This window comes from Mustela putorius, unplaced genomic scaffold (genome assembly GCF_011764305.1).
Source record: "Mustela putorius furo isolate JIRA1106 unplaced genomic scaffold, ASM1176430v1.1 tig00003871_pilon_pilon_pilon, whole genome shotgun sequence".
In the NCBI taxonomy this organism is placed as follows: domain Eukaryota; kingdom Metazoa; phylum Chordata; class Mammalia; order Carnivora; family Mustelidae; genus Mustela; species Mustela putorius.
Window position 1 is genome coordinate 14,540,903 of NW_025422023.1, and position 25,107 is coordinate 14,566,009.

Here is a 25,107-nt window from a genome sequence, read left to right on the forward strand (position 1 = left end):
CTGTGTCGGGCTGCGCTCCTGCACCGGGCTGTCCCATCTCTGCTGGGGCTCTGTCTCCGCACCTGCTGCGGTCTTCCCCGTGTGAGCGTGGTCCTTTCCTCTGCGCTCCGGACCATGCATGTCAGGGCCCTCCACTCACGGAGGCGGCAACGCCAGCCCGGCGCCGGGCCGCCAGGGGCTCCTTCAGCCAAGCGGGTGTGATATGTGAAACCCGGCGTGGATACTTCGCTGTGTTGTGGGGGAGAAGGATGCCCTACCAGGTACGGTACCAGAAGATCAGAGGACTAGAGGAAGCGTAGCGGAACCCCAAGTCATGTGTTAGGAGAGTGCACCCCGGTTCTGGTGAGCCCGTCGCACGCCCAGGCTTGGCCACTGCGGCCGTGGCTGGTAGCTGCGTCTGGCAGGTGCCTGTTGCGTCCCAGGCACTGTCCTCGGCTCATCGCCTCTGCTCCTGTGGTGACTCCCCCAGAGGTCTGACAAAGTGGTGTGTCCACCTCCCCTCCAGAGGAGCCGGCTCCTTCTCTGGCCTCTCTTTCCCCACATGCTGGGTGAGCCCCGCATCGCCTCCAGCTCGGCCTGTCCTGGCTTGGTGCGGAACACGGAGAGCTGTCCCAGCTCTGTCCCACGTCGGGGGCCCAGCAGTGGCCTGGGGCTCGGGGCCCTGCCTGTGCCTGCCTGCGGCCAGGACCTCCTCGCGGGCAGCAGGCTGCGGTGGCTGTGCGATACCTACCACTAGGCCCTCACGTGGCTCCTCACGTGGCTCCTCATGCGGCTCCTAATGTGGCTCCTCTTGGGACGCCAGCCGGCATCTGGTGCCTTCCGGTGCCCACCGCCATGCCAGCCTGAGAAGGAGAAGGAGGTCCAAAAGTCTAATGTGCCATCTTGAAATAGTAAGCGGGTCCCTTCTCCCGGTGTTGAGCCTGTGCCTGTGGCGTCCCGCAGGCTTCCCAGCCGCGCGCACGACGCCGGCGTGCACTGTGCCCACTCCTCGTCGGCGTGGTGCTGGATTCACGGCTCAGGCGTTACTGTGGTGTCCGCACACGAGGGCTCCCCCACCCTGTGAGGCTTTGACCTGCTTCCACGCGGGCTGCAGACGAGGCTCCCAATTTAGAATGGACGATTGGGCGGCAGTGGGTGAACGCGTCTGTGTGGGTTATCGCTGTCTCTGCATGTTCATGTAATCCGGGGCTCTCCTCCATGGCCGTTGTTCTGCCCGAGACTCTCAAATCCCCGCCCTCCTGCCCTTTCATCGGGGAGGGGGCGATCTGGTGTGTGGACAAGCTCCGTAATCCGAGAGCATGCCCCCTGCTAACTGCTGAGTAACCGGGAGAGGGACAGGAAAACACTGGGCGTGCAGACAGGTGCCTGGGTAAGTCCTGACGGTTGTGGTCATCTGAGAATGGTCTTGCCTCTGTGTGAACGTGCCCCTGGCCGGCTGAGCGGGGCCCTTTCCTTGTGGCGACCTGCCGGCCCCTTGGCTTTATCGGCTCTCCCACGAGCTGGCCCTCGCGCTGGTTGCAGGGACAGCACTCTTTGGAGAAGCCTCGATCTGGGGTGACAGTCTTCACGTGTCCTTTCCGCCATCCCCAAAGGTTGTCAGGATAATCTGGGGAGGTGGCACCTGCCAGAGCTTTGAAATACTGAGCGTGTCCCAGTGCCCCAGTGACTCAGAGGGGCCCGGAGCTCCCCAGACGCAGCCTGGCACAGTGCCGGCCGCCCTCCCCTCTGCCCTGCCCACGCCGGCCGCCGTTGCCGCGGAGCCACGTCCCAGGGCCCTCCTACTTGTCTCCGAGCCCGCCGTCGGGTCAGGCCTGCGACCCCCTCCTGCCATCTTCCAGGCCAGAGAGGTGTGTTGGGAGAGTGGGACTACAGCCTTGTCACTTGGGGTCCCTCTGTGACCCCTCTGGTTTCCTCTCTTTCTCTAGGACTTGCTGCCTCTTGGACCCAATGTAAGCTTGTTTTCGGGTGTTCCCCTGAATAGATTGAGAGGAATTTATTTTCTTAAAACCGAGGGACAGCCCTCCCATGCTTGGACTGCAGGGTCCCAAGAGGGTCTTGGAGCTCGTGGCTTGCAGGTGGGGCCACACTTAAATCCCCTGCAGGGCAGAGGGGTTAGATGGATGTTTCAAGACCTTATTGATGTGTGTGGGTGGGCTGTAACCGCTGCGGACATCCTGTCCTGTATCAGGAGACGGGACATTGACTGTCCCCCGGGAGATCTTTCCTGCTGGCTCAGACGCAGCATGGAATCAAGGGGAGCCCCGAGATCATCTGGCTGCCACCTCCCAGCCTGCCTCATGGCCTCTGGAGGCCGTCATCACTCCCGGGTCAGCCGGGCTGTCCGGGAAGGCCAGGGAGGGGTCCCCTACAGCGGTGCTTCCAGCTGGCAGGGCGGCCGAGGCCAGGCGGCTGTGCCGGCACTGGAGACGTGGTCTCTCTGCATCCTGGGCCGTTCCTGCCCCAGAACCAGTTGGAGGTGCGGGGACTGGAGCGCCCACCCCGTGGCGACCGTGTACATGCAGCGGCTCGGGTGGGGAGCGTGTTTATCTGGGAGGTGGTGACGGCCATCCGTTGTGTAATGAAGCACAAGCACATGAGGCCTCTGAGCCCGTGACTTAGATGATTTTCTCCTAATGAAGCTCTCTCTGCGACCCTCCAGCCTGAGAGCAACGTTCCGGGTTTGTTGCCAAACCCGGACTAGTTAAGTAAATTGTAAGTAGATGCTTCCAAATACGGGATTCTCCTTGACCTTAGGAAGAAAATGTTGTCTTGGTTTTGAATGCAGGCCATCAAATTCTGGTTTTGATAGGATTCCCGAAAGTCATTTTTATTCGTGGTTACAAATTGCTGGAAAATGCAAGTCGTTTATCGCCCCCACCGTAAAGCACCAGCGTCCCTCTTAAATCCCGGACAGAAGGCAGCCTTACAGCTGGCCATTTCCGTGCCAGGCTGGCTGGGAGAGGACAGTTTCTGTAGTGGAGGTCACCTTCCCTGCCTGCAAGCCGTCGGCTGTCATGATAGACCCTGGGGCACTTCCCGTCTTTACTCGCTGTGGTCCCTGCGTCCCCCATGCTTCGGGCTGTGGGTCCCTGCTGGGCCCCCTGCAGGGCACCATGCTTCCCCAAGCTTCTCCATGGTCCCTCTCAGGCACGCACCCCTCTCTCCGCACAGGGGACAGGGCAGACCGATCTCTTCTGGCAGCTTGGACCTCCCGCCCTCTGTCGTGTCCCTCTGTGTGACCCCTGGCTTCAGACCCCTTGTGTGTGTGTGTGTGTGTGTGTGTGTGTGTGTGTGTGTGTGACGGCTCCAGTCTCTGGTTGCTGCCATGTGGGGACCCCCCGGCCCCCTGCTAAGGGTGGTGCCCTGTGCGGGGGTGTGTGCAGCCGGCTCCCTGGGAGCTGGCACACAGAACATGGAGATGTGGACCCACGGATTCTTCCTTTGGATCCTGACTGTGCCACATCTGCGGGAGCTCTGGGGTGCAGCAGGTTGTCGCAGGGCTGAGGCGAGACCTGGGTAGGAGCTGCTGTCACGCAGTCTGTCCTATGTGCTGCATGACTGGACCTAGGGCTGAGGGGGCCAGGAGGCGGTTCCCACCCTGGCGCCTGGGAATGGGGGCTCTGAGCGTCCCTGCCCGCACCCCCGGCCCTTTGTCTGCTCTGCACAAAGCATCCCCAGAACAGCTAGTGCTTGGAGCTTCTGTCGAAGTGAGCGAATGATAGAGGGGTGAGAATCCGGGGTCCTCCCCCTTCTTACGCTTCGATGCCTCCCTCCTGACGGTGAAGAAACCCGCGAGTCCGCTGGAGCGTCCTTCCCTGCTTGATCTTCCCATGGCCTTCCTGCTCAGCCCCGTGTGCAGAAACTGCTCCGGCGGGACCCGTGTCTTACCTCGCAGCCACCCTCGTGCTGTCATTCTGGTCAGGCAGACCTTCCCATGGCCACGTGTTTTCTGCCATCTGCTTCCCGAGGACGGCAGTCAGAGAGCCAGGGCCGGAGAGACCCGCCGGGGCAGGGAGGTGGCGGCCAGCCCGGGCAGGGGGCCTGTTGCTCAGAGCGGCCTGGCCCTGGAGCGCGCTGGGGTCCTCGGCCTTCATCTTCGCCTGCACAGCCGGGCGGCCAGGCCAGCGGCTGAGCTCGGTTAGCGGAGGACCTCCCCGCCTTGCAGAGCGCCGCTGCTGTGGGTCTGCCACGCAGACCTGCGTAGACCCCCTTGCTGGCCCCGAGCCGCTGCCGGGCCCACACTTGGGGAGCCCCCGGGGTTGACTGAGCAGCTAAGGGTTGAATGAAGGCCCCCGCAGGGTTCTCCTGCTTCTGCCCCTGCCTGCTGCCCATGAGCCCACCCCCTCCAAGTGGCGCTCGGCTTCTCCAGCTCACTTAGAGTGCGAGCACGGGTGCCCTGGGGGCTTGCGGGCAGGCCCCCGAGCCCTTGCTGGCCTCTTAGCCAGCTTGGCCTGGGCCGCCTGGACTCTGGTGTGGGTGCTGCCATCCAGGCTCCCCGACCCCCAGCCCCCACCATGGGCCCCTGTGGTGTTCGTGGGGGATGACTGAGGACGCTGCCGTCGTGATTAATAGCTGCCGTTGAGTCTTTGGGTGCCCCTGCCTCAGTTTACCTGTGTGTTGCCTGGGAGAATGAGCCTTGTGGGTCACTCATGCTGAGGGCCAGGCCAGGAGAGGCAGTACGTGCAGAGAGCACCTGTGTAACCAGACTGCGGTGGCCATGGAATGTTCCAGAACTCTGGTGCCCTGTCCCCTAGATGTCTTCAGGAGCACGGGGCAGCACGGCCTTGCATCTGTGATGCAGGTGCCCCGAGCTCGTCCTCTACCCGTTGCACAGGCTCTGTTCCCGCTGCCCCCGGGGCCCTGTGACACGGAGCTGGCCCTGCCCCAGGTACAGCTGCCTCTGTTTCCTGCTCGCTGTTTCCTCGTCAGGGAGCCTGGGCTTGCGGCTCCAGGCTGTGGCTCCGAGGTGACCATAGGCGCTTCTCAGCATCACTCCTGCCCTGCGTCCCCAGAGTCCCTCCTGCATCCCTGCTTCCGTAGTCCTGCTACGGTCCCGAGCCCGCGCCCCTCCCTGAGGCCGGACACACAGCAGTGGCAGGATTGGAGCTCACACTGTCCTCCAGAAAAAAGCAGACCAGCAGGAGCCCAGGAAAAGGACTTCAGGAGAGAGGAGGAGTTCTCCTGTCACTTTCTGCTTCAAGAAACGGATGAGGAGCGCTCGGGATGGCTCGTGTCCAGGAAGGGAGGACCGGCCGGTGCGCGGGCGGGAGGTCACCTCCGTGCACTGCTGCGGGAGGACCCCGCGTGCGGACCCCGGCGTGCGGACCCCGGCGTGCGGACCCCGCGTGCAGACCCCGGCGTGCGGACCCCGCGTGCGGACCCCGGCGTGCGGACCCCGGCGTGCGGACCCCGGCGTGCGGACCCCGGCGTGCGGACCCCGGCGTGCGGACCTCGGCGTGCGGAACCTGGAGTGCGGACCTCGGCGTGCGGACCTCGGCATGCGGAACCTGGAGTGCGGACCTCGGCGTGCGGACCCCGGCGTGCGGACCCCGGCGTGCGGACCTCGGCGTGCGGACCCCAGCGTGCGGACCTCGGCGTGCGGACCTCGGCATGCGGAACCTGGAGTGCGGACCTCGGCGTGCGGACCTCGGCATGCGGAACCTGGAGTGCGGACCTTGGCGTGCGGACCCCGGCGTGCGGACCTCGGCGTGCGGAACCTGGAGTGCGGACCCCAGCGTGCGGACCTCGGCGTGCGGAACCTGGAGTGCGGACCTCGGCGTGCGGACCTCGGCGTGCGGAACCTGGAGTGCGGACCTCGGCGTGCGGACCCCGGCGTGCGGACCCCGGCGTGCGGAACCTGGAGTGCGGACCTCGGCGTGCGGACCCTGGTGTGCGGACCCTGGCGTGCGGACCTCGGCGTGCGGACCCTGGTGTGCGGACCCCGGCGTGCAGACCCCGGCGTGCGGAACCCGGCGTGCGGACCCCGGCGTGCGGAACCCAGTGGGCTGCTGTGTCTCAGCTCAGGAGGGCGCCATGTGCTGCGGGACCTCCAGGGGCACCAAGAGAGCAAATGAGTGGGGTGGGGCCTGGGGGGGGTCTCTGCCTGGGGGTTGCTGGGGGCACAACAGGGGGGCTCGTGAGTTCACCCCGCATACTTCAGTGTTTCCCCTGAATAGGAGCCTTCTCTCCCGCAAGCACAGTGCTCCCGCCAAAGCCAGGGATGGACCTTGACAGCAGAACTGGCGTTTCGCCTGCAGACTCTGTCCCGGTGTCCCTGTGCATCCCTGGACCCACGCTGCCTTTAGTTGTCTTTTCTCGCCTGGGACAGCCTAGCCTTTCTTTGTGTTTCGTGACTCAGCTGTTTCTGATGCGTGCACATTCGGGTTTTGTTGCTTTGTTTTCTTGCCAGAGTATCTGTTAATTTGGGCTTATCTGTTGCTTCCTGGTGCGCAGATCCAGATTTTGGCAGGAATCCACAGACGTGTGGCCGCGTCCTCAAGGATTTGCTGGGGACACACGGGGCAGGTCGTCCATCGCTGGTGACGCCGGCTTTGATCGCAGGCTGCGGGGCTGTCTGCCAGGCGTGTGTGTGTGTTGAGAAGCGTCTTGTGCGGAGACTCGGCTGGGGAAGCCGTGCTGCCCGCCCCCAGCCTTTCACACTGCTCTGGGCATCCCCTGGTCAGCACCGTGTCTGGGCCGGTCGCTCCCAAGGTTTGCTAATGTGGCCGCTTTCCTGCTCAAAGTGCGTGTCTGTGTGTGTGTGTGTTTACCAGGTTACACCTCTTTTCTGAAACGAATCATGTTGATGCTCGGAATTTGTCAGCTTGGTGCAGGAGGTCCTTGAGGGAATGTGCCCGAACAAGGAGGGGACAGGGGAGTAGCTCCGGGGTGGGACATCGCATTTAGCCTGAGAGCCCCGTGAGCGTGTCTGCCCACTGTGGAGGTCCTGGGGCGCTGTGGGCAGTGAGGGAAGGTCGTGAGTGAGCCGGTGGGCCCGAGCCCCAGGTGGGCACCGAGACCTCTGGCTCCACCGGCTGGCGGGAGGCACAAGGGGGGCCGCTCCCCGAGAGCCTGGAGGGACGGGGTCCACGGTTGGCTCTCGCACTGTACCCGAGTCTTCTGAGAGGCAGAGTTTCCTGGGGGCAGGGGTCTGTGTGTGCAGGGGAGGCGACCAGCGACTGCTCCCGCTGCGGCTTACTGGTTAGAGAGCAGAGAGTGAGCTGCGCTTGGGTTCTCCTCACGGCAGTCCCGGGAAGGGGGCGTTTCTCTGTCTGGGGTAGGTTGTCAGTGCGGGAAGCAGGATGGACTCCTGTGGGGCAGGGTAAAGGGGCTTTTAGCACCGTGCTGGTGATGGCTAGAGCCCTTCCTGGAGCTCCTTTTTTTGACAGACTCATCATTTTAAACTATGTTCTGGTTATTTAAAAAAAAATAATGCGAAGTTAAGTGCTTTGGTCTCTTGCTGTGTCTCTGCTCATGTTCTTTTCACAGGTTCCCCGTTGATGCGCCGGCAGCTTTGGGCTCGTTCCTAAACACTGAATGAGAACAGAGCAGAGCAGCCCAAGAGCACTGCCACGTCCGCGCAGAAAATCAGCCCGTGACCCAGAGTCAGACTGTTGTCCGCCCGTCCCCGCTTCCCGCGGGCCCTTGGGTGCTGGCCTGTGTCCAGCGTTGTTCTTGGAAGGCTCCGGTGCTGGGCAGGCCAGATCAGGGTGCCCCCAAGGCCACCGCGGTCCAGTCCCAGGCCTGGAGACAGGTGGGCATGGGCTGCCGCGGCTGGTGGTCCCACTGGAGTGGTCCGTGCCACGCCTGGCCTCCCTGCCCCGTACTCTGACTGCGGTCACAGGCGCTCATCCCTCACCCCTGGGGGTGGTTTAGGGAGGTGGCCTCACCCCCGTATTCTGTCTGCAGCAGCAGGCTGGGCTGGGTCAGGCCGGGGCTGCTTGCCTCCTGGCAGCTGTCACGCCTTGGTCCGGTTGTGTCCTTTGTTAGGGATCTCTGTGAACGTGTGACGACTCTGGGTCTGCTGCTGTCGTGGAGTCTTGGGACACTAAGCGAGTGTCCGCTTCATGAGGCGCTGAGCACCGTGGGAGGCCTGGCAGGGACTAGGCCTCAGTTCTAGACTTGCGTGAACCAGGAGGCAGACGGGTGCCGCTGGGCGACTTGCCTCTGAGTCTCCCGCTCATGGGCTGTCATCATCAGAAGTGACCTTGGGGGTGGGCGGTGGAGAGGGAGACGAGACTCCTGTGGCCCCGGGGCCCTGCTCCCTCACTTGGTCTGTGTCTGGAGGACTTGCGCGGGGGCATACTTCCCTGCCCGTCCTGCCTCCGTCCCTCCTCCTGGCTCTGTACCGCTCTCCTGCCAACCAGGGGCCGGCTGGGCGCTCCTTGGTTTCCCAGCCGTGCTAGCGGCTCCATCGCCGCGGGGAGGCCAGGCGGCAGCAGGACCCATGGCAGCCCCGCTTGACTTCCCCCATGGCCTGGTATGTGCCCCGGCTTGCTGTTCGGAGGCGGGGAGGTGGCCCTGTGCCTGTGTTAGCTGGCCCTCGCAGTGGGTGCCTCGGGAGCCGGGCACCTTGGCAGGGGGCCCTCTCCCACGTTCCGGGGGACCCACTGTTTCTCCAGCCCTATCTCGGACTGAGTGGCCTCTGGGTTGGGACACGGGTGAGTTCACACATTCTGCCAACATCTGTGAAACGTGCTCTGTGCTGGGTCCTGGGTGTACGGGGATGCATTCGACAGAGGCTTTTGTTGGTGAGCTCGTAGCCAGCAGGACGGCAGACGAGGGAGTGACTGAGTGCAGGCGGCCTCTCTAGTTATCCCGTGATGTCAGAAGGGGCAGTTGGGGGGACATCTTTGCGGAAGACGGATGTCGGCTTGGAGTCTTGCATTGGTGTCTGCTGTGGCGAGTGAAGGACTCTTGTCTAGACTCTGGTCTTCAGTAATGGCTTGTGACAGGAGAATGTTGGAGTCCCAGAACTTGTGTGGAAAGTGCTTTTTCCATAGGCACCCTGGGCTCATCTGTCCCAACCATCCTCCCTTGACTTCTTGTTTAGTCTCCGGCATTTCGTCCTCTGTCCCCTGATCCGTCCATCATCCGTCCATCATCCGTCTGTCCGTCCGTCCATCCGTCTATCCATCCATCCGTCCATCTGTCTGTCTATCCAACCATCCGTCCGTCCGTCCATCCATCCGTCTATCCATCCATCCGTCCATCTGTCTGTCTATCCATCCATCCGTCCGTCCGTCCATCTGTCTATCCGTCCGTCCGTCCTTCCTTCCATCATTTGACTGTCCACCCATCAAAGTGTCCGTTAATCAGTGTGTCTGTCTATTTTTTCATCCATTCATCCCTCTCACTTTTGTAAAGAAAGACTTTTTAAAATTATGTGACAGAGAGAGGATGCACAGAAGCAGGGTGAAGGGCAGAGGGAGACGCAGGCTCCCTGCTGAGCAAGGAGCCCGGTGTGAGACTTCATCCCGGTTCACTCTCGGTTTGCTGGGACCATGGCCTGAGCTGAAGGCAGAAGCGTAACCTGCTGAGCCCCTGAGATGTCCCTCATCCCTTCTGCCTTCATGGAAGACTCGGACTGCCTTGCCCTTTGGGTCCGGGGTGTGGAAAGGAATTGGAAGGAGCCTGGTCAGTACAATCTCAGAGTTTAATGGTGAGATGGCCACGCCAACCATCTAGGCCACTAAAGTGCCACGTGTCTTCTCACAGAAGTCCACAGGCAGCCCAGTGGGGTGCCAAGGAAGGGGTGGTCAGCTTCGGGGGAGGTCAGAAGGGCTTCAGGTGGGCGCTTCTCAAGCAGAGAGCTTGAGCTCTGGTGTGAGTGTGGGCTCGCACGGACCCATATGCCAGCCCTGGGGGTGGGAGTCGCGGGTCGGGTCAGAACTCAGACGGGCACATTGGTGGCAGCGTTCTCCGTGTTCAGAGCCCACAGTGGAGGGAGCCCTCCTGGAGAAGTGCCTCATCTTCTGCCTCATTGCGGATTTGGGTCACATCAGGGCTTTCTTATTGCTGACGAGATGATTTGCAAACTGTTTACCTGAGCCTTGTGCTTGTTGAGCTCAGAGCTTGTTTCTTCTCCACTTTCTGCCCCATTTGGAAAAGGGCCTTGCCTATCGGTTTGGAAGTGCTCGTCAGGCAGAGCCTTGCTTTGCGGCCCTGACTCACAGCCACCGCTAGGTGACCGAGTGGGACTTGTGGGCAGCCTCACCCTCCTCCTCCCTGTCCTACTGGGAAGGGGAATATAGGGGCTGGTGTGTCGCAGCTCAGACGGGTTTGCTACTGCCAAGGCAAGTGCAGCAAGGGAACGTGGACTCCCAGGGAGCCCTGTTAGCTGGTGTCCACACTCGCACGCCCCCTGCTCCTGGGTTTGGGCAAATCCTATGGCCTGATGGAGTGAGGGGTGGTGGGCTGTCTGCCCCGTGATTATGCTACATTATCTACGAGCCCATTTTAGCAGACTAGCTAGATTCTGCCTCTGCTCTCAAGCAAGCAGCCAGCCTGGAGAAGCTCACGTGGCAGGGATGTGTGGGTGGCCTCCAGCTGGCAGCCAGCAGAGGGCTGGGGCCTCGGTCATACACCTGCAGGGGACTGACTCCTGCCAACACCCGGCATTACCCTGGAGGTGGGTGCTTCCCCGGTTGAGCTGCTGGATGAGAGCACAGCCCTCATGGCAGCTGCAGAGCCCTGAGCGGAGGACCCAGCCAGCCTGCTTGGACTCAGAGCCGTGGGGGCTGTGGGATAACAAACTGATGGTGGTTATTTGTTCTACGGAATCAGAAAACTTATGCATGGAGGACAGGTAATGCCATAGAGCCCCCCGCCTTTCCCCGCAGGGCCCTCGCTCCTGCCTGGCTCTCCTCGCCACCATCACAGGTCCGTTCCCTGTGCACCCTCGTCAGTGGCTCGCTGAGCCCAGACACCCCCTCCTTCCCGAGGGTGGGGGGGATGCTGACTGCTGCCTTGGCGCAGACCAGGCCTGGCTGCCCCTCTAGCCCATCAGATCTTGGCACCCACGGCAGGGCCTTTTTATCTGTGCCCTTGGTGTGTCCCCATCTAAGCCCGTGTGGGTGTTGGGTGGGAGACCCAAGGGCCAGGCCCCTCCCGCTCCTGTCCATCTGGGATGGCGTCCAGCTGCCGCCCCCAGGGCCTGGACGGCCACCGCTGCTGCGCACGTGTGCGGTGGGCCGTCCTGCTATCGGCACCTCTGTGCTTGCGGTACCCGGGAAGTCGCCCGTCATCTGCGCTCCTTTCTAATAAATCAGGTTGGTTGTTGCTTTCTGATATGAAAACAGGCATTGGTTGAGAAGCTCGTGAGCACATCTGCGAAGTGAGAGTGATTTAACACCTCGCCGCTCTGGAAGAACTTGTATTTTAGATAATGTTACTGTCAAAAAAATATGCAGTGATACCTCTCTAAAGACGGGAAGATAGTGTACCGTGGTGTCAGATAGATGCTGTTTTCTCACGTCCTGCCGGACCCTTAATTTTGCTCCCAGCGCCTGGGTCCTGAGTACATGGTGGCCTCTGTGACCTGAGGCCTGAGAGTGATTGCACTTGACCGTGCCCTGCCGCTCCCTGCCACTGCCTGCTGCCATGCACTGACCCTGTTCGGCTCTCCTGCCAGGGGGCTGGGGGGACTGGTGAGCAGCTTGTAGGTGTGACCCACTGTCACCCCCACCCTTGAGGGCAGTGTGGAAAAAGACAGCAGTTGCATGGCATGACCTTGATGTTCCAACCAGCCTCGGAGCAGTTATCTTGGGAGAATGTATTTGCAGTGTGACCTCTGCCCTCAACGTCTTTCCAGATCACAGCCTCAGGCCCTTGGATGGTGGCAGGAGTGTTCTATTTGTACCCTCAGTGGGTGTGCAGTTCTGCTGCCAACCCCTCAGAGCAGTGTCAGACCCCCAGGTCAAGGCCAGAAGACTGCCCCCCTTCAGGCGCCAGCTGCACGGTCCCCAGGCCCGCCTGCACTGCTGTCCGAGATACCATAAATTCAGCGGCTCCCGTGGCTCCCTTAGGTTCGACGATCCGCTGGAATGGCTCACAGGGCTCAGTACGGCACTGTACTTAGGATGGTTTTACTGTGAAGGGTACAGATCTGGAGGCCCAGCTAAAATAAGGGAGACATGGGCTTGGGTTGTGGGAGGGGTCTGGGCCTGTCGGTGGTCCCCTGTCCCCATGGAGTCAGGGCATGTAGCCCACCCTGCGCCACGCTGCATCCGTGTGCTCACCAGCAGCCGGGAAGCTCTCCTGGGTCTGGTGTCCGGTGCATCGGGCCTCCTCACACGGGCACCATGGATCACGGGCCCCGTGTTGCACTCAGTCTCCAGCTTCTCTCCCCCCGACAGCTGGCAGCCGAGGGTCCCAGCCGGTCCCCATCCGACCATGCTGAGGGTGCACTCACCAGGGCTCCCTCGTTAGCATAAGAGGGACAGGCCGCCGTGAGGGAAGTCCCAGGACTGAGAGCCTCCCTCGAGGAAGGGGCAAAGGCCAGCCCCATTCTTCGTGATGGAACAAGGAGGTCTCTCTGACCAGGCACATGGTCCAGGGTGGCTGCTTCTCACTGAGCTGCGGTGAGCCCCTCCTTGCTCACGGAGGATGACGGTGTGGAATGGTCCCCCTGTGGGACCCGCCAGGATCCTGGGTTCTTGGCGCAGCCTGGGGGCAGGGGGTTGGGTTTTCCCTCCTTATGCCGTCAGCACATTCCTAAGATGGTGTTAAATTGTCTAAATAAATCTTACTTCCTATTGATTTCCATTACAATTTCTAAGGTAAAAAATGTTTTTTTGAAGATGCTTATTGAAATGCAGCAGCGTATATTAATGAGGGAAACGGTTTCCTGCGGAAGCACGTTGTGCATAGCAATACCAGTCAGCTGCCGTCGAGGGCAGGCCCGCCGTGCGGTCAGATTTTCCTCACCAAGTTCCCCTTGTGCACCTGCGCTATAGGACCGGCCCAGGTAGGCCCTTCCTGGCATCCCACCCACGCCCTCTGGCCACACACGGGGCAGTGGCTCCCCTTTCTTGGTGGTAGCTGCTGCCATGCCAGGGACTTCCTGCGACCGTGCGGTAAGGGAGCAGGCTTTTCAGGGGAGGAGGACCACAGGACACTGAGAGCCCACGAGAACGTTCCAGGAGCTGACCTGGGATTTGAACCCAGGCTTTCCTCTCCACCTGAGGTCTCAGCACTCTTCCTTCGTGTCTGGCCCACTCTTGGTAGGCTCGCCCACTGCCTGAGGGAGAAGGCAGTCCAGCAGCCCGGGCTCAGGCCAAGGCCTCCTCGCTACCCCTGCCGTGTGGCCGGCAAGACTGTTTGCCCGCCGGCGTTTGCGGGGGAATGGCCCGTGCCTTGAGAGTGGAATTGGAGGTCCCGTTTCTGCTCTGCTTCACTTCCCCTGTCTGCTCATCCCGTCCTTTTCCGGCTCAGACCCCTTGTCCCTTCGGGGCAACTCTGCAGGTGTCTGTAGTGGGGAGCCCTAGACCTCCCCTTCATGCAGGTGGCCTTCTCCTGTGCCCCCGGTACGGTGAGGCCCGGGTCCCCTGGCTCATGGATGCAGCTGGGCCCTGCCTCCACGTGGGCCTGACGCTTTTCCAGCTGTGGTCCTGTAGACAGGGAGGGTGGGCGAGCCCAGACAGGAGGCTTCTCGGCTGCAGAGAGGCCCGTGTTCACTGTCAGGAGGCTCGTTCTGTTCTGTCAGGAGGCTCGTTCTGTTCCTTTTTTATCTCTTTAACTGACAGAGAATTGAAACCTTCCTCCCGAATCACAGCCTATTCAGGCCTTGCCGGGCAGAAGTGAGAGGTATTCATGCCCGTGCTTGGCTTTGTGGAGGGCTTCTGAGCGGTCTTCTTTGTTAGGTAGCTAAGTGTGAGCAATTACGCTCTCTCTTTGGGCAAATAAATCTCTGTGGCGCCTGCCCTGCATAAACAGTATGTGTTTTTTATGCCAAGTCAACGGGATCTGTGTTTTTTTTCTCTTTAGCATAAATCCTGGGACACAGTGTGTTTGCATAATGTATTTTTATTTTTAATCAAGAAGACAAGATGTTTCAGTGGAATTTTCAGTCTGTAGATCTGCTGTATAAAGTGCTGAGAAAAGCATCCAGCAAATATTGTGGTCTTCCTGCATGTTGACGTGAGAGGCACCTTCCTGGGGACTCTGGGACAGTGGCAGTGCCCTAGCCTGCCGTGGAGGGTTTTGGGAAAAAAATCTTTCAACCCGAAGAATGACAATAATTACATCTGCCTGCTCGTTCATCATACGTACCTTCTTGTTTCCAGTGAGATGGAAAATTTCAACTTCGGAATTACTGCTAACCAAATTACCTTTATCAGTGGAAGAGCATCTGCTCACAATTACTTACAAAAGAGGAAAAATGAAGCTTTTTAGCATATACGTTTGCAGCCCTGACGTCTATAAATTGAAAGTAATGTGTTGAGTTTTCCACACATTCCAAACAGGAGGCAGCCGCGCCTGGAGTCTTGCCCCTGAGCAGGGGCCTGGGGGCCGGTGGGGCCACCTTGTCGCTCTCCTTCAGAGGAGCCACGTCAGCGTGTGCGATGGTGCTCTTGTGGCCTGAGCGTGCCGGCGCAGCCTGGCCGTGGGGCACCTCATCTCTGCTACGCCTGGGGCTCAGCACCCGCCACAGGGACAGCGAGGGGGTGGCCTTGGCCTTCTCAGCGCCTCTCAGAAGCCGCGAGGCCCCCACTGGGCACGGAAGGCCGGCACGTGGGGCACGCAGGGTCACCTCTCCGGTGAAACAGACAACGGTGAGACTCAGGCTGAATTTTCTGTCTGTCCGCCCAGCTGCTCGGCTGTTGGCGGGCAGGCCGCAGGCCTCGTCTGCCCTGTGGCATCATCTTGCAGGCAGCCCAGGTATGTGGGCCGGGGGGTGGGGCCCGGGGCACTGATACATTTTCCCTGGAAGAGCTGATGGACGAGGAGCCTTTGCTCTGCAAGGACATCGCCTGTGTCCTCGTGGTGTCAGTGGCGCGTCGGGTTTTCGGTGATTGCCGCAGCCCGTGCCTCCCCACGTGGGCCAGGCCTTGCTCTGCAGAGGACCGTCGCTGTGTCACCAGGGCTGATATCCAGAGACACAGTGGCAGTGTGGGGTCCCTTGAGAACACGGAGGGGGGCAACCCTGAGTCCCGTGTCCAGGCCACCACGGCCTGGCCTGCATCCGTGAACACTTTACCCAGCCTGCCTCACTGCACGGGCAGCGGGTGCGCATGCCCCCGGGCCAGGGTCCTGTAGGTCTGGCCCCTTGAGGAGGGTGTTGGTCATCACGCTGTGGCTGGAGTGGGCTCCTTCCGGCCGTGTCGGAGACGGGAACTGCCTCTGTCTGCATCTCGTGGGGAGGGGCTGAGAACTCACCTGTCCCCGTGCCCCTGCTGCTGCTGGGGCCTCAGGTGGGACTCACTGTGGAAGGGAAAGACTTAGTTTTTACGGTTCATTAGGTTACTGCAGTGATAGATGTTCCAGAAACGGGTGTTTAATTTTCCCGACCTGTTTGCTTATGAGTTTACATTAGAAATGTGACTCCTGTGTCCCAGTGCGGTTTTAGAGCTGATTCCCGTTCATCAGCCGGTGATACTGTCCTGCGCCGCCTGGAAGCGCCACAGCAGAGCACGGGCCCGGCTGAGGAGGCCACGGCTGTTCTGTCCTTACTTCATGCAGGTGGCCGCGCTGTCCCGGCTCTCGTCCTGCTCACGGCCCAAGAGTCTGGCCTGGCCGTCGTTCTCCCTAAGCGACGGGCCGAGCGCAGACGGCACCCTTGGCCGGGCTCCTCGTCTGCCTGTGGGCCCAGACAGCGTCCCCTGTCCTGCAGGAGACCAGGGTCCAGGGGAAGACCCGCTGGAGATACCCCAGGGTGAGCCTGGGTGACGCCCCCTCCTCGGTGCCCTCAGCGTGACGGTCCCTCAGCTAACAATCCACCATGTTACCGGGCCGGGGCGGAGGATGGGAAGCCCTGGTCCCGTGGAGACGTGACTTGAATCCGCACCGGGAAACTCGGAGTCAGCATTTCCTTCCCGACTGTGGAGATGTGGCCCTCCCACGGCTGTCGTTGCTGGGTTGGGACTGTGCCTGGTCCACAGGTGACTGCACTGGGATGGGTGGGCTGGCCACTGTGCCGTGGGAGGCTCCAGGCTGCGGACCCACTGCAGCCCTGGGGTCAGTCCGGCACCCTTGGACAAGGCGCTGGCACGGCCGACCCGTCCCTGTGGAGCGGCAGGCGGGGGTGACCGGTGGGACCGGGAGCCTCCAGCCGGGGCCAGCCACCTGGCCCGGGAGCCCGCCCTGTGCTGGCCTCCGTCCTCCCCGGGCTGTTTGCAGGCAGTGGCTCTGTCTGCCTGCTCCAGCCTATTCTTCTCCAAGCTGCCACCTGTGCGCAGGGAAGTTACTCTGCTCCCCTGTGAAGGAGGCTTCTCCAGTAAAACCAGAAACGTTCTGAACTGCCTGTTTGCAGGTGTCCTTATATTTGAACTTCACGCTAACCAGGGCGCTCGTATCAGTGTCCTGGACCGGGGCAGGGGCTGGGCGTCTGCTGGTGGGGCTTCTGCTCTTGGGCAGCAGGCAAAGGTCATCCCTGGACGGAGGGTCCACTCAGGGGCCCTCGGAACTCTCCAGAGGTTTAGTTATGCAGCTGCGAATAACAGCCTAGAAATCATTCGTCATAGAGAATACAGTGTCCCTTCTCGTTGCTGGGAGCGCCCCTCCGTACTGCACTGTGGGGAACGGAGGCGGAGAAGGGAGCCTGGGCTCGGGGGGCTTTACTCGCCGCCGGTGCCGGTCACACATTTTCTCCATGCGTTCACGCGCTCTTCCCTCACTCACCGTCTGACAGACGCTTGCGAGGACCTGGTGTCCGGGCAGGAGGCTCAGGGGCGACGTGCCCACGGTGCTGGCCCCTGGCGGGCATGGCCCCAAAGAGGCGAGGCCCTGGATGCTGTGAGAAAGGCTGGACTGGAGGCGTTTGTAGCAGCAGGACGAGGGGCAGGCTGACGGCACGTGGAGGATCTGCCCAGGTGTTGGGCATGGGACTAGGTCGAGGGGGAGGCCTGGGGGAGGCTGGAGCGTGAGTGATGCCGGGGGTTCTGGTACCCGGTGCCACCTGAGGGAGACACCCGTGGAGCGTGTTGGGGGACGGAGGGCTGAGGACGAGGTGCGTTCTGAGGCATTCCAGTGTTCTCTCTAAGTGTGCACCATTCAGGGGACCTCCACGACATCTGGAGAGGACCCCTTGGAGGCATTAACTGCTCCTGAGCTGACAGGTCAGTGACACAGGGGTCTCCTGTCTGTGAAAAGCTGTGTGTCTCAGTTCTGCTGGGGACGGCTGCAGGGGGCGGCCCGCCGAATGCCGCGCCCAGGACGGGCCCCTGGCTGCTTTAACTGCCAGTAGAGTCAAGTAGAAACTTCTCTTTTGTGGTAAAATTAAGTTTATTGAAAAATAATTGTATTTAATGAAACATAAGTTGATTAGAAGAACATTAGAAGAATGTTGGTTAGAATCAACATAAGGTGATTAGAGACCACAGTGTGGTTCCACCTGTGGTTACCCTCTGCCCCGCGCGCGGAACTTCTGGAATGGGGACCCTGTGTGAGGGGCTGGAGTCCTCCTGTCCTCGGTCCCTTTGGGCCCCTGGGAGGGGTTCCCAGCACATCAGAAGCTTCCGGAGAGCTGACATGGGTTCTCAGACCCACCTGAAAATTTTGATAACGTCGAGATGAGCCTGAGAACCTGTGTTCTAAGCCCCCGAGATGAGGGCACTGTCCAGCCCAGTGTGGGGACCACTGAGGTCCGCCCCTGCGGCACCTTGTTATCAGGCCAGCCTGGCCCTGGGCTGGCTTTGTCCTTCCCCAGGTCCTGGTGGTCACTCAGGCCTGAGTTCCCCTAGGGCCTCACACCTGTGTTCACCCAGCGCCCGAGGAGGAGGGGGCAGGCCCTGGTCTGTGGGCCGGGGGCACCGAAGACTGAGCTCAGGGGCCCTCGTGCAAAGAAGAGGTCTCATTGAAAGCCTAGGTTTTATCCTAAAAATTAGTGATGATCGTTGACTTCATAATGCGTATTTATTTGGTTTTAGCGTAAGACTAGCGTTCAGATTTCTGGTGGCGATCTGTTCCTACTGCTCGGTGTGGTCCCATTTTCCTCCGGCCGACTGCGGCCTCGTAGCAGGTGGCTCCCCGGTCACGCTCCGTTCTGGCCCCTCCTGCGCAGAGATGCTCTCCTCCTCGGGCTTTCACGGGAGGACAGACAGGATTGGTAATGCAGGAACTTAGCCGTCTGACTCACGCTTGCTTGGGCTTGGCCAGAACCTCTCAGTCAAGCAAAAACAGAACAGACCTCCCTCCCCTGGTGTGCGAATCACCCCTCCAGGGAGAGGGGCCCCTGCCTGTAGGGGGGAGGAACAGACACTAGCCATAGGAGCCCCGCTGCCGGGCCTTCTGTCTCTGCCTGCTTCCTGGGCTCAGCACCCTGGGCCCAGCCTGCCCTGTGCTGGGTCCAGAGCCCCTGGTCCCTACATTTGTCCCTGAAAAGGCAGCAGGTGGCACACCTGGTGGCCTCCGGGTCTTCCCACTTTCTGGTCCCACCAGCCTCCTCTCTGGCACCTTGCTCCCGCCCGGCTGCGAGGACTCAGAGATGAGCCCGTGTGGTTCTCCTCCGCCCCGTGTCATTAGTCCCTGCCTCGTCGTGACTGACCTCACAGTGTGTTGTCGGGTCTGCCGCACCCCCGTGACCCGGCTGCTCCCCCACACCCCGCCCACACGTGTTCTGCCCCACCTGCCGCGTGGAGGGTGCCCAGGCGTGTGTGCTCTGCTCGGCCGGGGACAGCGGTGGTTTGGGGGGGGGGGGTGTTGTAGCGGAGCCAGTGAAGAAACTGGCTCCAGTCGTGGGACCCAGAGCCGTCCAGAGCTTTTCTGTGGCCCGCCTTCCTCTCCTGTGGCTGGAGCACCTCGCAAGGCACCCCCGCTTCAACCATCGTGACTGGAAGGTGCTGAGGTTCTCAGGACGGGGTCCTCCCGCCCCTCGCAGCCCCCTCCTCCGTGCTCAGTGGTGAGGAAAGCCTGTTTCAGCAGTACTGCGAGTTACCAGGAACACGAGTCAAAACAAACCAGTAAGCAGCAGAACGCTAACCTTTGTTCATTAGTTCTAGAACTTTTTTATTTGGGAGACCTGGAAAACCTATAAACTTTTTCAGGGTCACTTCTCAGGGCTGTTTGCAGGGGAAGGTAAGCCCAAGAGCGAAGGAGCTTGCACGGAACTCGGGAACTCACAGAAGAGATGTGTGCAGAAGGGGTGCTTTGCCCAGTGCTTGGTGGGCCCTGATGAAGCTCCATCAGCACAGGAAGGTTCTGGCTCCAAGTCAGGACCCTTTGGCAGTACTTGCTTGTCTTACGAAACAGTGCGGAGTGGATCCTCATGGGGCGGGGTGGGTGTGGGGTTACCTGAGCCCCAGAATCTTTGCTTCCAGGATTTATAGACTGTGGAGCTTCATGGAGCTCCTGAGCCCGCCCCCAGGTTGCCAAGCACTCGACAGAGAGGTCCGGGCAGGGAGCACAGGGCCCTCCGCTGCGGAGTTACGCCTGTTGTAGCGGGATGGGGAGGAGACGTTCGTGGCCGCTGGGAGATCGCGCGTCAGCGAAATGATGGTTCATAAGGCTTGATTCTCCCGAGAGGCCTGCTATCCCGAGGCTAGCCCCAAACCTGGGATCCGGAGGCACCGCAGGGCCCTGTCCCGCTTGATTTCTCACTGGCTGGGTCTGGGAGCAGCTGGGCAATTGAGGTCATTTTGCGAGCCAAGGAGCTCTCCCTGCATGTCCGAGCCCCTCCTGGGACAGCAGCCGGGGCTGGTGGACTTGGCCTGGGCGGGAGAGAGCGCTCCCCGCGTGCCCCAGAGCAGGCCCGTTTCTCACTCGTGAGGCAGCAGTGGTCCTGCCGCCCCATTACTGGGTCTGAGGTGGGGCCAGACCTCCAGCAGGTCACGCAGCCCCGGACCTACCTTGCCCCTTCCTGTCACGGCCACCACGGCCGCTCACTTTCTAGAGAAGAGTCCAGCTGAACTCTCCGTGCCCTGGGGACACTGCCTGCATGGCTGGTGGTTGGAGCGGGCAGATGGGGGGCGACCGCGTGGGGCTCTGGCTCACGGCCTCGGGGCCTGTGTTTGTGTCACGCAGAGCCTGTGCACCGGCACCTGGAGCAGCATGAGGTGAGGTACCTGCAGTTCGCCTTCCGCTGGATGAACAACCTGCTGATGCGGGAAGTGCCGCTGCGCTGCACCGTCCGCCTGTGGGACACCTACCAGGTGAGCGGCCCCCGTGGCCCCCGCGGCCCCCCGGAGCCCCCGCCCTCCCCCCGCCCCCACCTGTGGGACACATACAGCGGGTGAGGCATCTCCCCCCGTGCCGGCTCTGCCCGCACAGGGTCTGCCTGGGTCGTGTCCTTTTCTGGTGTTCTGTCACCGAGTAGACATGACACCGGCAAGAAGCACGTCCCGTCGTCGTGTCTGTAGCTGGATTTGATTGTGGCCACGTGGTGCCGCCGTCCCTGGGGCTCACGAGCTGCGTCCGTTCAGTCGGGGCCCTCGGGGTGCAGTGGGGGGTGCTTGTAACTCACGGACGTTGGTGCCGCGGCTGCCAGAAATATTCACACTCGGGGCTCTCACGTTGTCACTGCTTTGAGTTACTCGTAATAAAGATTTTTTTAAAAAGTCACTGACAGGTTCAGTGCAATATGAAATTTCTCCTCTCCACCGCTCTTGATGAAATTCATTTCTTCTGGAGATTGAGTTTTCCGGAACAAACCACCGTTGTTCCCTCGAGTGTCCCGTTGCTTATTCTAGCACCTTTTCATTTTGCTGAAGATGTTTGCTGACGCGGAGGCCGCGCCGTGGGGCTCCCACGCCTGCTTCTCATCATCCCTCGCAGATTGCGGGAGCCTGATGTGGGACTGGGAGGGGAGGCCTGCAGAGCCTGGTTTCTTCGCTCCCGGAGGCAGGGCTTTGGCTGCTGTGAGCGCCGGGCCCTAGTGGGTTTTGGACTGGGAAAAGGAGCGCCGGGCGGCGGTGTAGGTCCCAGCCACGGAGCTGGCCTCCCGTGTGGGAGCCTCGCACGTGTGTGCCCGTGAATGCGGTGGCGGGAGGCCAGGGGCCCTTCCTTCGCTGCATCGAAGGAGCCCTTGGTCTGGACCTGCCTCCTTCCTGTGGGTGAGGAGCTCCAGCTGCCGTGCAGCCTGCCCCCCATGCCTGCCGGCGCCGCGCTCGGAGCTGTGGTCGTGGGAGTCGGCCAGCGCAGTAGCCCAAGGTTTTGGTCCTGGGGGTGGCCCGTGGGTCCCGCGTGGGTGCGAGCTTCTGAAGCTTTGACTTTGCTTTCCTCTTTTGTGCCTTGCTCATTCTGACAACGCTGTGGAAGTCAGGGTGACTCCGTTGCTCGTGTCCTTATCCGCCGCTTGGATTTTGCTCTTCTGCGTGGCTGGCAGTTACAGAATTCCTGGCCACTGACATTTGCTGGGACACAAAGCCTGCCCTGGGCTGTTGCTGAAGGTGCCTGTCAGCCTGGTGCTGCTCACTGGGTCTCGGTAGTGTCGTAGGAAACAAAACTACTGCCCCGGGACATGGGAGCGCTCACCCTTTGTGACGGGTCAGGCTGTTGAAGACCCCGGCCCCTCATTAAACACAGGTGCTTGGGATGCCGTCCCCGTCCCCAATTAATTAGGCCTGGAGCCCGCTGCGTCATGAGGAGCTGGAGATCGGACCTGCCCGCAGTCCTGCACCACTTCCCGCCAACTCCTAATGGGTATTAAAACTTTAAGCACAGTTGTGGCATCTTTATTGCGTTAATTTTCCTGAAATTAAATTTTGTCGTGAATCGACTCATTTGTACCACAGACTCATTCTGGAACTGATGGTACCCTGGCCATAAACCTTTTCATAGCTTAAAAATTGGGGGTATTTCTATTTTATAGGCCCAAGTAACCATGAAATTGTATTACATCTTTTGGCAATGAAAATCCGCGGTAATCACAGGATGGCCTTCGGTGATCGCTCTCCCCTCGGCTGGGGTGTTTACCAGCTGGGCCGTCACAGCTTCCAGTCGCTCTGGAACCCTCGGAGGCACCGTGACGTTCTCGGGGGGCGTGTGCCCACAAAGGGCTTTGGAGAGCAGTGGCGTGAAGACGGAAGAGATGTGTCACCACAGGCGTGAAAACAGGCATTTGACAGGCACAAACAGCCCAGCAGGGGCCCATGCTTCGGGGAGCCGGCTCCTGCTCCCAGGCACCTTTTGCATTCGTTTGAAGCTGTATAGTCGGGTGGGCAGTCCAGCTCCTAGGGGGCCTTGGCCGTGGGAGCTGATGCCCGCCTCTAGGACTCGGCTTCCCGTCTCGAGACTGTGGAAACGGTTGCTTCTGGTCCTTCCCCCACCGCGTGGCTAGTGACGACCTCCAGCGAGAGAGCCCCTGCGCTCGCTCCCTTCTCCCTTGGCCTGTGGCTGTGGGGGTGAGGTCGTCAGTCCCGAACCTGTCGGGGCTCTTGGTCAGCCAGGCCGTGCCTCCTTTCCTTCCGGTCTCTCTCTGACTGCCTCCCCTCCCCCCACCAGCCTCTTGGTCTGTGTCCGTGAGAAGGCACACAGGTTTTGCTCTCAGGTCAATGAGCGCAGACACGTAGTTGGCAGGAAGGGGGCACCCCACTGCCATGACTGGACAGTGATGCTGTGAGCTCAGCCTCCCCCCACTGCTGGCTTTGAGAAAGCTGACCCAGTACATGAAGCCTTTGGGCCCTGGAGGGACCCTGCTGTCCTATGCTGGTGGCGGGTTCGGGGCTGCGGGCAGCCCCGCCAAGGGTCCTGTCAGAGGCAGGCCCCCAGTTTCTCCTCTGCCTTCACTGTGGTCCCGGCACAGCGGCGCGGCTGGAGCTGTCCCTCTGTCTGCTCCTCCCAGGGGGATGACGGTGGAGGAGGACAGCAGCGTGCCGGCCCTCGGCCTCCGGCGGAGCAGAAGTTCCCTCCCGTGAGTGCCCTTACGTCCCAGGGGGACAGACGCAGGAGCATGGAGAAGTGAGCCCCTGGCAAGGGCAAGGTGCGTGAGGCTGGGTATTTGCTGTGGAGCAAACAGTGAGGAGCAGGGAGCTGTGTGTGCGGGAGAGTGAGGGACGTGCTGTGCCAGATTGTCCTGCCACACGGAGAGGGAAACCTAGATCCCAGAGGGGGATGGACCTGCCGTCCTCCTGGTGCCAGGGGAGCTGAGGCGGTGATGTGCAGGCCGGGGCCGCAGCAGCCATGGTGGAGGGCTGAGGGCACCAGAAGCTGCCATTCTCCCTGTGGGTTTGGGGATGGTTGGTCCCAGCTTGGTCAAGGTCGAGCTGGGACCGAGGTGAAGGGTGGACGGAGCCCAATGAACATCTAGGGAGAGAAGGTTTGGACAGAGGGCACAGCGTATCAGGAGTGAGCACTGTCCCCTGCTCATCGGGCTTCTCCCCGCAGCACCAGGGGCCTGGGAGGGCACAGAGGCAGGTTGTTGGCTGCCTTTCCTGCTCCACATCCGGTGGCTGTGCTTTAGTCTGGAGGCCTGTGGAAGCCCCTCCTGGGAAGCTTCTGTCCCAGGACCTGCCACCGTGTCTGAGCCTGGCTGCTTGGCTTCCCGAGATGCTGGGGAGGCTGTGCCTTGTGCCTTATTGACGAGGAGTCCCTGACCCTTGAGACGTGGTCTGGGGTGAGCTCTGCCTCCCCGTGACCTTGTGGGGAGGAGAGAGGCCCAGAGGTGGTGGTAACTGCAGGTTTCCCCAAGGGCGGAGACTGAGGCGAGGTTTCTGGATTGTAATTCCTTTGTGCTAAATGCCGTTAGAAGGTCGATCCGCTCAGGATTGCTTTAAGCTACTTGGCGTCTGTAGTGGCTCCATACAGATTTAAGGTTTGCTTTTCTACCTCTGCAAACAATGTCGTTGGGATTTTGATGGGGATCGCGGTGAGTCTGGAGGGGCTTGGGGTGGTGTGGGCCCTTCTCGCTATTAATTCATCCCGTCCACGAGCACAGGACGACTTTCTGCTGGTTTGTCTCGTCCTCGGCTCTGTTCTTCAGTGTTAGTTTCCAGCATGCAGGCCTGTCACCTCCGTGGCCGGACTTACTAAGTATTTTGTTCTTTCCGAGGCACTTGTCCGTGGGATGGTTCCCTGGAGCTCGCTGTTAGGGTGGAGGAATGCAGCTGAGTTTCGTGTACACTGTTGAACCTGCAACTTTACTGGCTTGTTTATTCCAAGAAAATGCGATCAGGATCTCCAGAGGCGCCCCCCCCCGCCCCCCTCAGTGTTCACGGCAGCAGCTCACCATGGCCGGGACGTGGGAGTGACTCAGGGTGTGTGTGCAAGTGTGTGACGGTGCAGGGGGCCCAGCTGGGGTGCGAGAGGTGGAGGGGAGCCCTGCCGTGTACGGAGCCAGGGGGAGGGATTCTGGAGCCGTGCGCGCGGTGGAAGGTTCAAGGGTGATGGGTGAGCCCGGTGGGGCAGCCCATGGGCGTCTTGTGGTTCATTCGACATTGAAAAAGTGTGACGGAGGACCTGCTGTTTTCGTTCTAATTTATATAAATTTAAATTGAAGAAGGCCACGTGGTGAGTGGCTGCCGAACGTGGGCGCAGCTCTGGGAAGGCCTGGCGGGGTCAGTAGGTCACGGTGGGGAGCGGGCAGCTCCATCCAAAAGCCTGTGTGCACTGGGGCAGCAGTGCCCTGGCCGCTCACGGCCGTAGACAGATGTGCTTCGGGTGGGGTGGGCTGACCTCAGCTTGTGTTGAGGTGACCCCCTCCCATCTTCCGAGGAGTGTGGCGGTGAAGGGGAGGGGGATGAGGCTGGAAGGGGAATGACGGGCTGGTTGCCGGCCGCGCAGTGGGCAGGCCTGGGCACTGCCACGCTCATGGAGCTTGCTGTTGGCACAGTGGGCAAAGCTCGCTGGGTGGCAGGGACATTGCCACAGGTTGGGGCCCCTTCCTCCCCAGGGTCCTCCGAGGCTGATTGGGAAGTGAGTGTGCCGCCAGGGGCCGTCCTGAAATGAAGGCCATGTACTGCTTTCCGAAGAGAAATGGAAGAGCCGGGTCCCCGGGGCACGGTCGGGCTCTGGCCG

The 25,107-nt window shown here is 61.0% G+C and overlaps 1 protein-coding gene across 3 annotated transcripts in view; it reads left to right on the top strand.

Annotated features, from left to right (window-relative positions):
- Window positions 1-25,107, top strand: part of TBC1D22A (TBC1 domain family member 22A) — a 296,923-nt gene that overhangs the window by 196,217 nt on the left and 75,599 nt on the right. For all 3 annotated transcript variants that reach the window (XM_004775436.3, XM_013047255.2, XM_013047256.2), the window contains one exon: window positions 20,179-20,306. In XM_004775436.3, coding sequence (XP_004775493.1) covers window positions 20,179-20,306 — 128 coding nt within the window. The remainder of the gene's footprint in view (window positions 1-20,178; window positions 20,307-25,107) is intronic.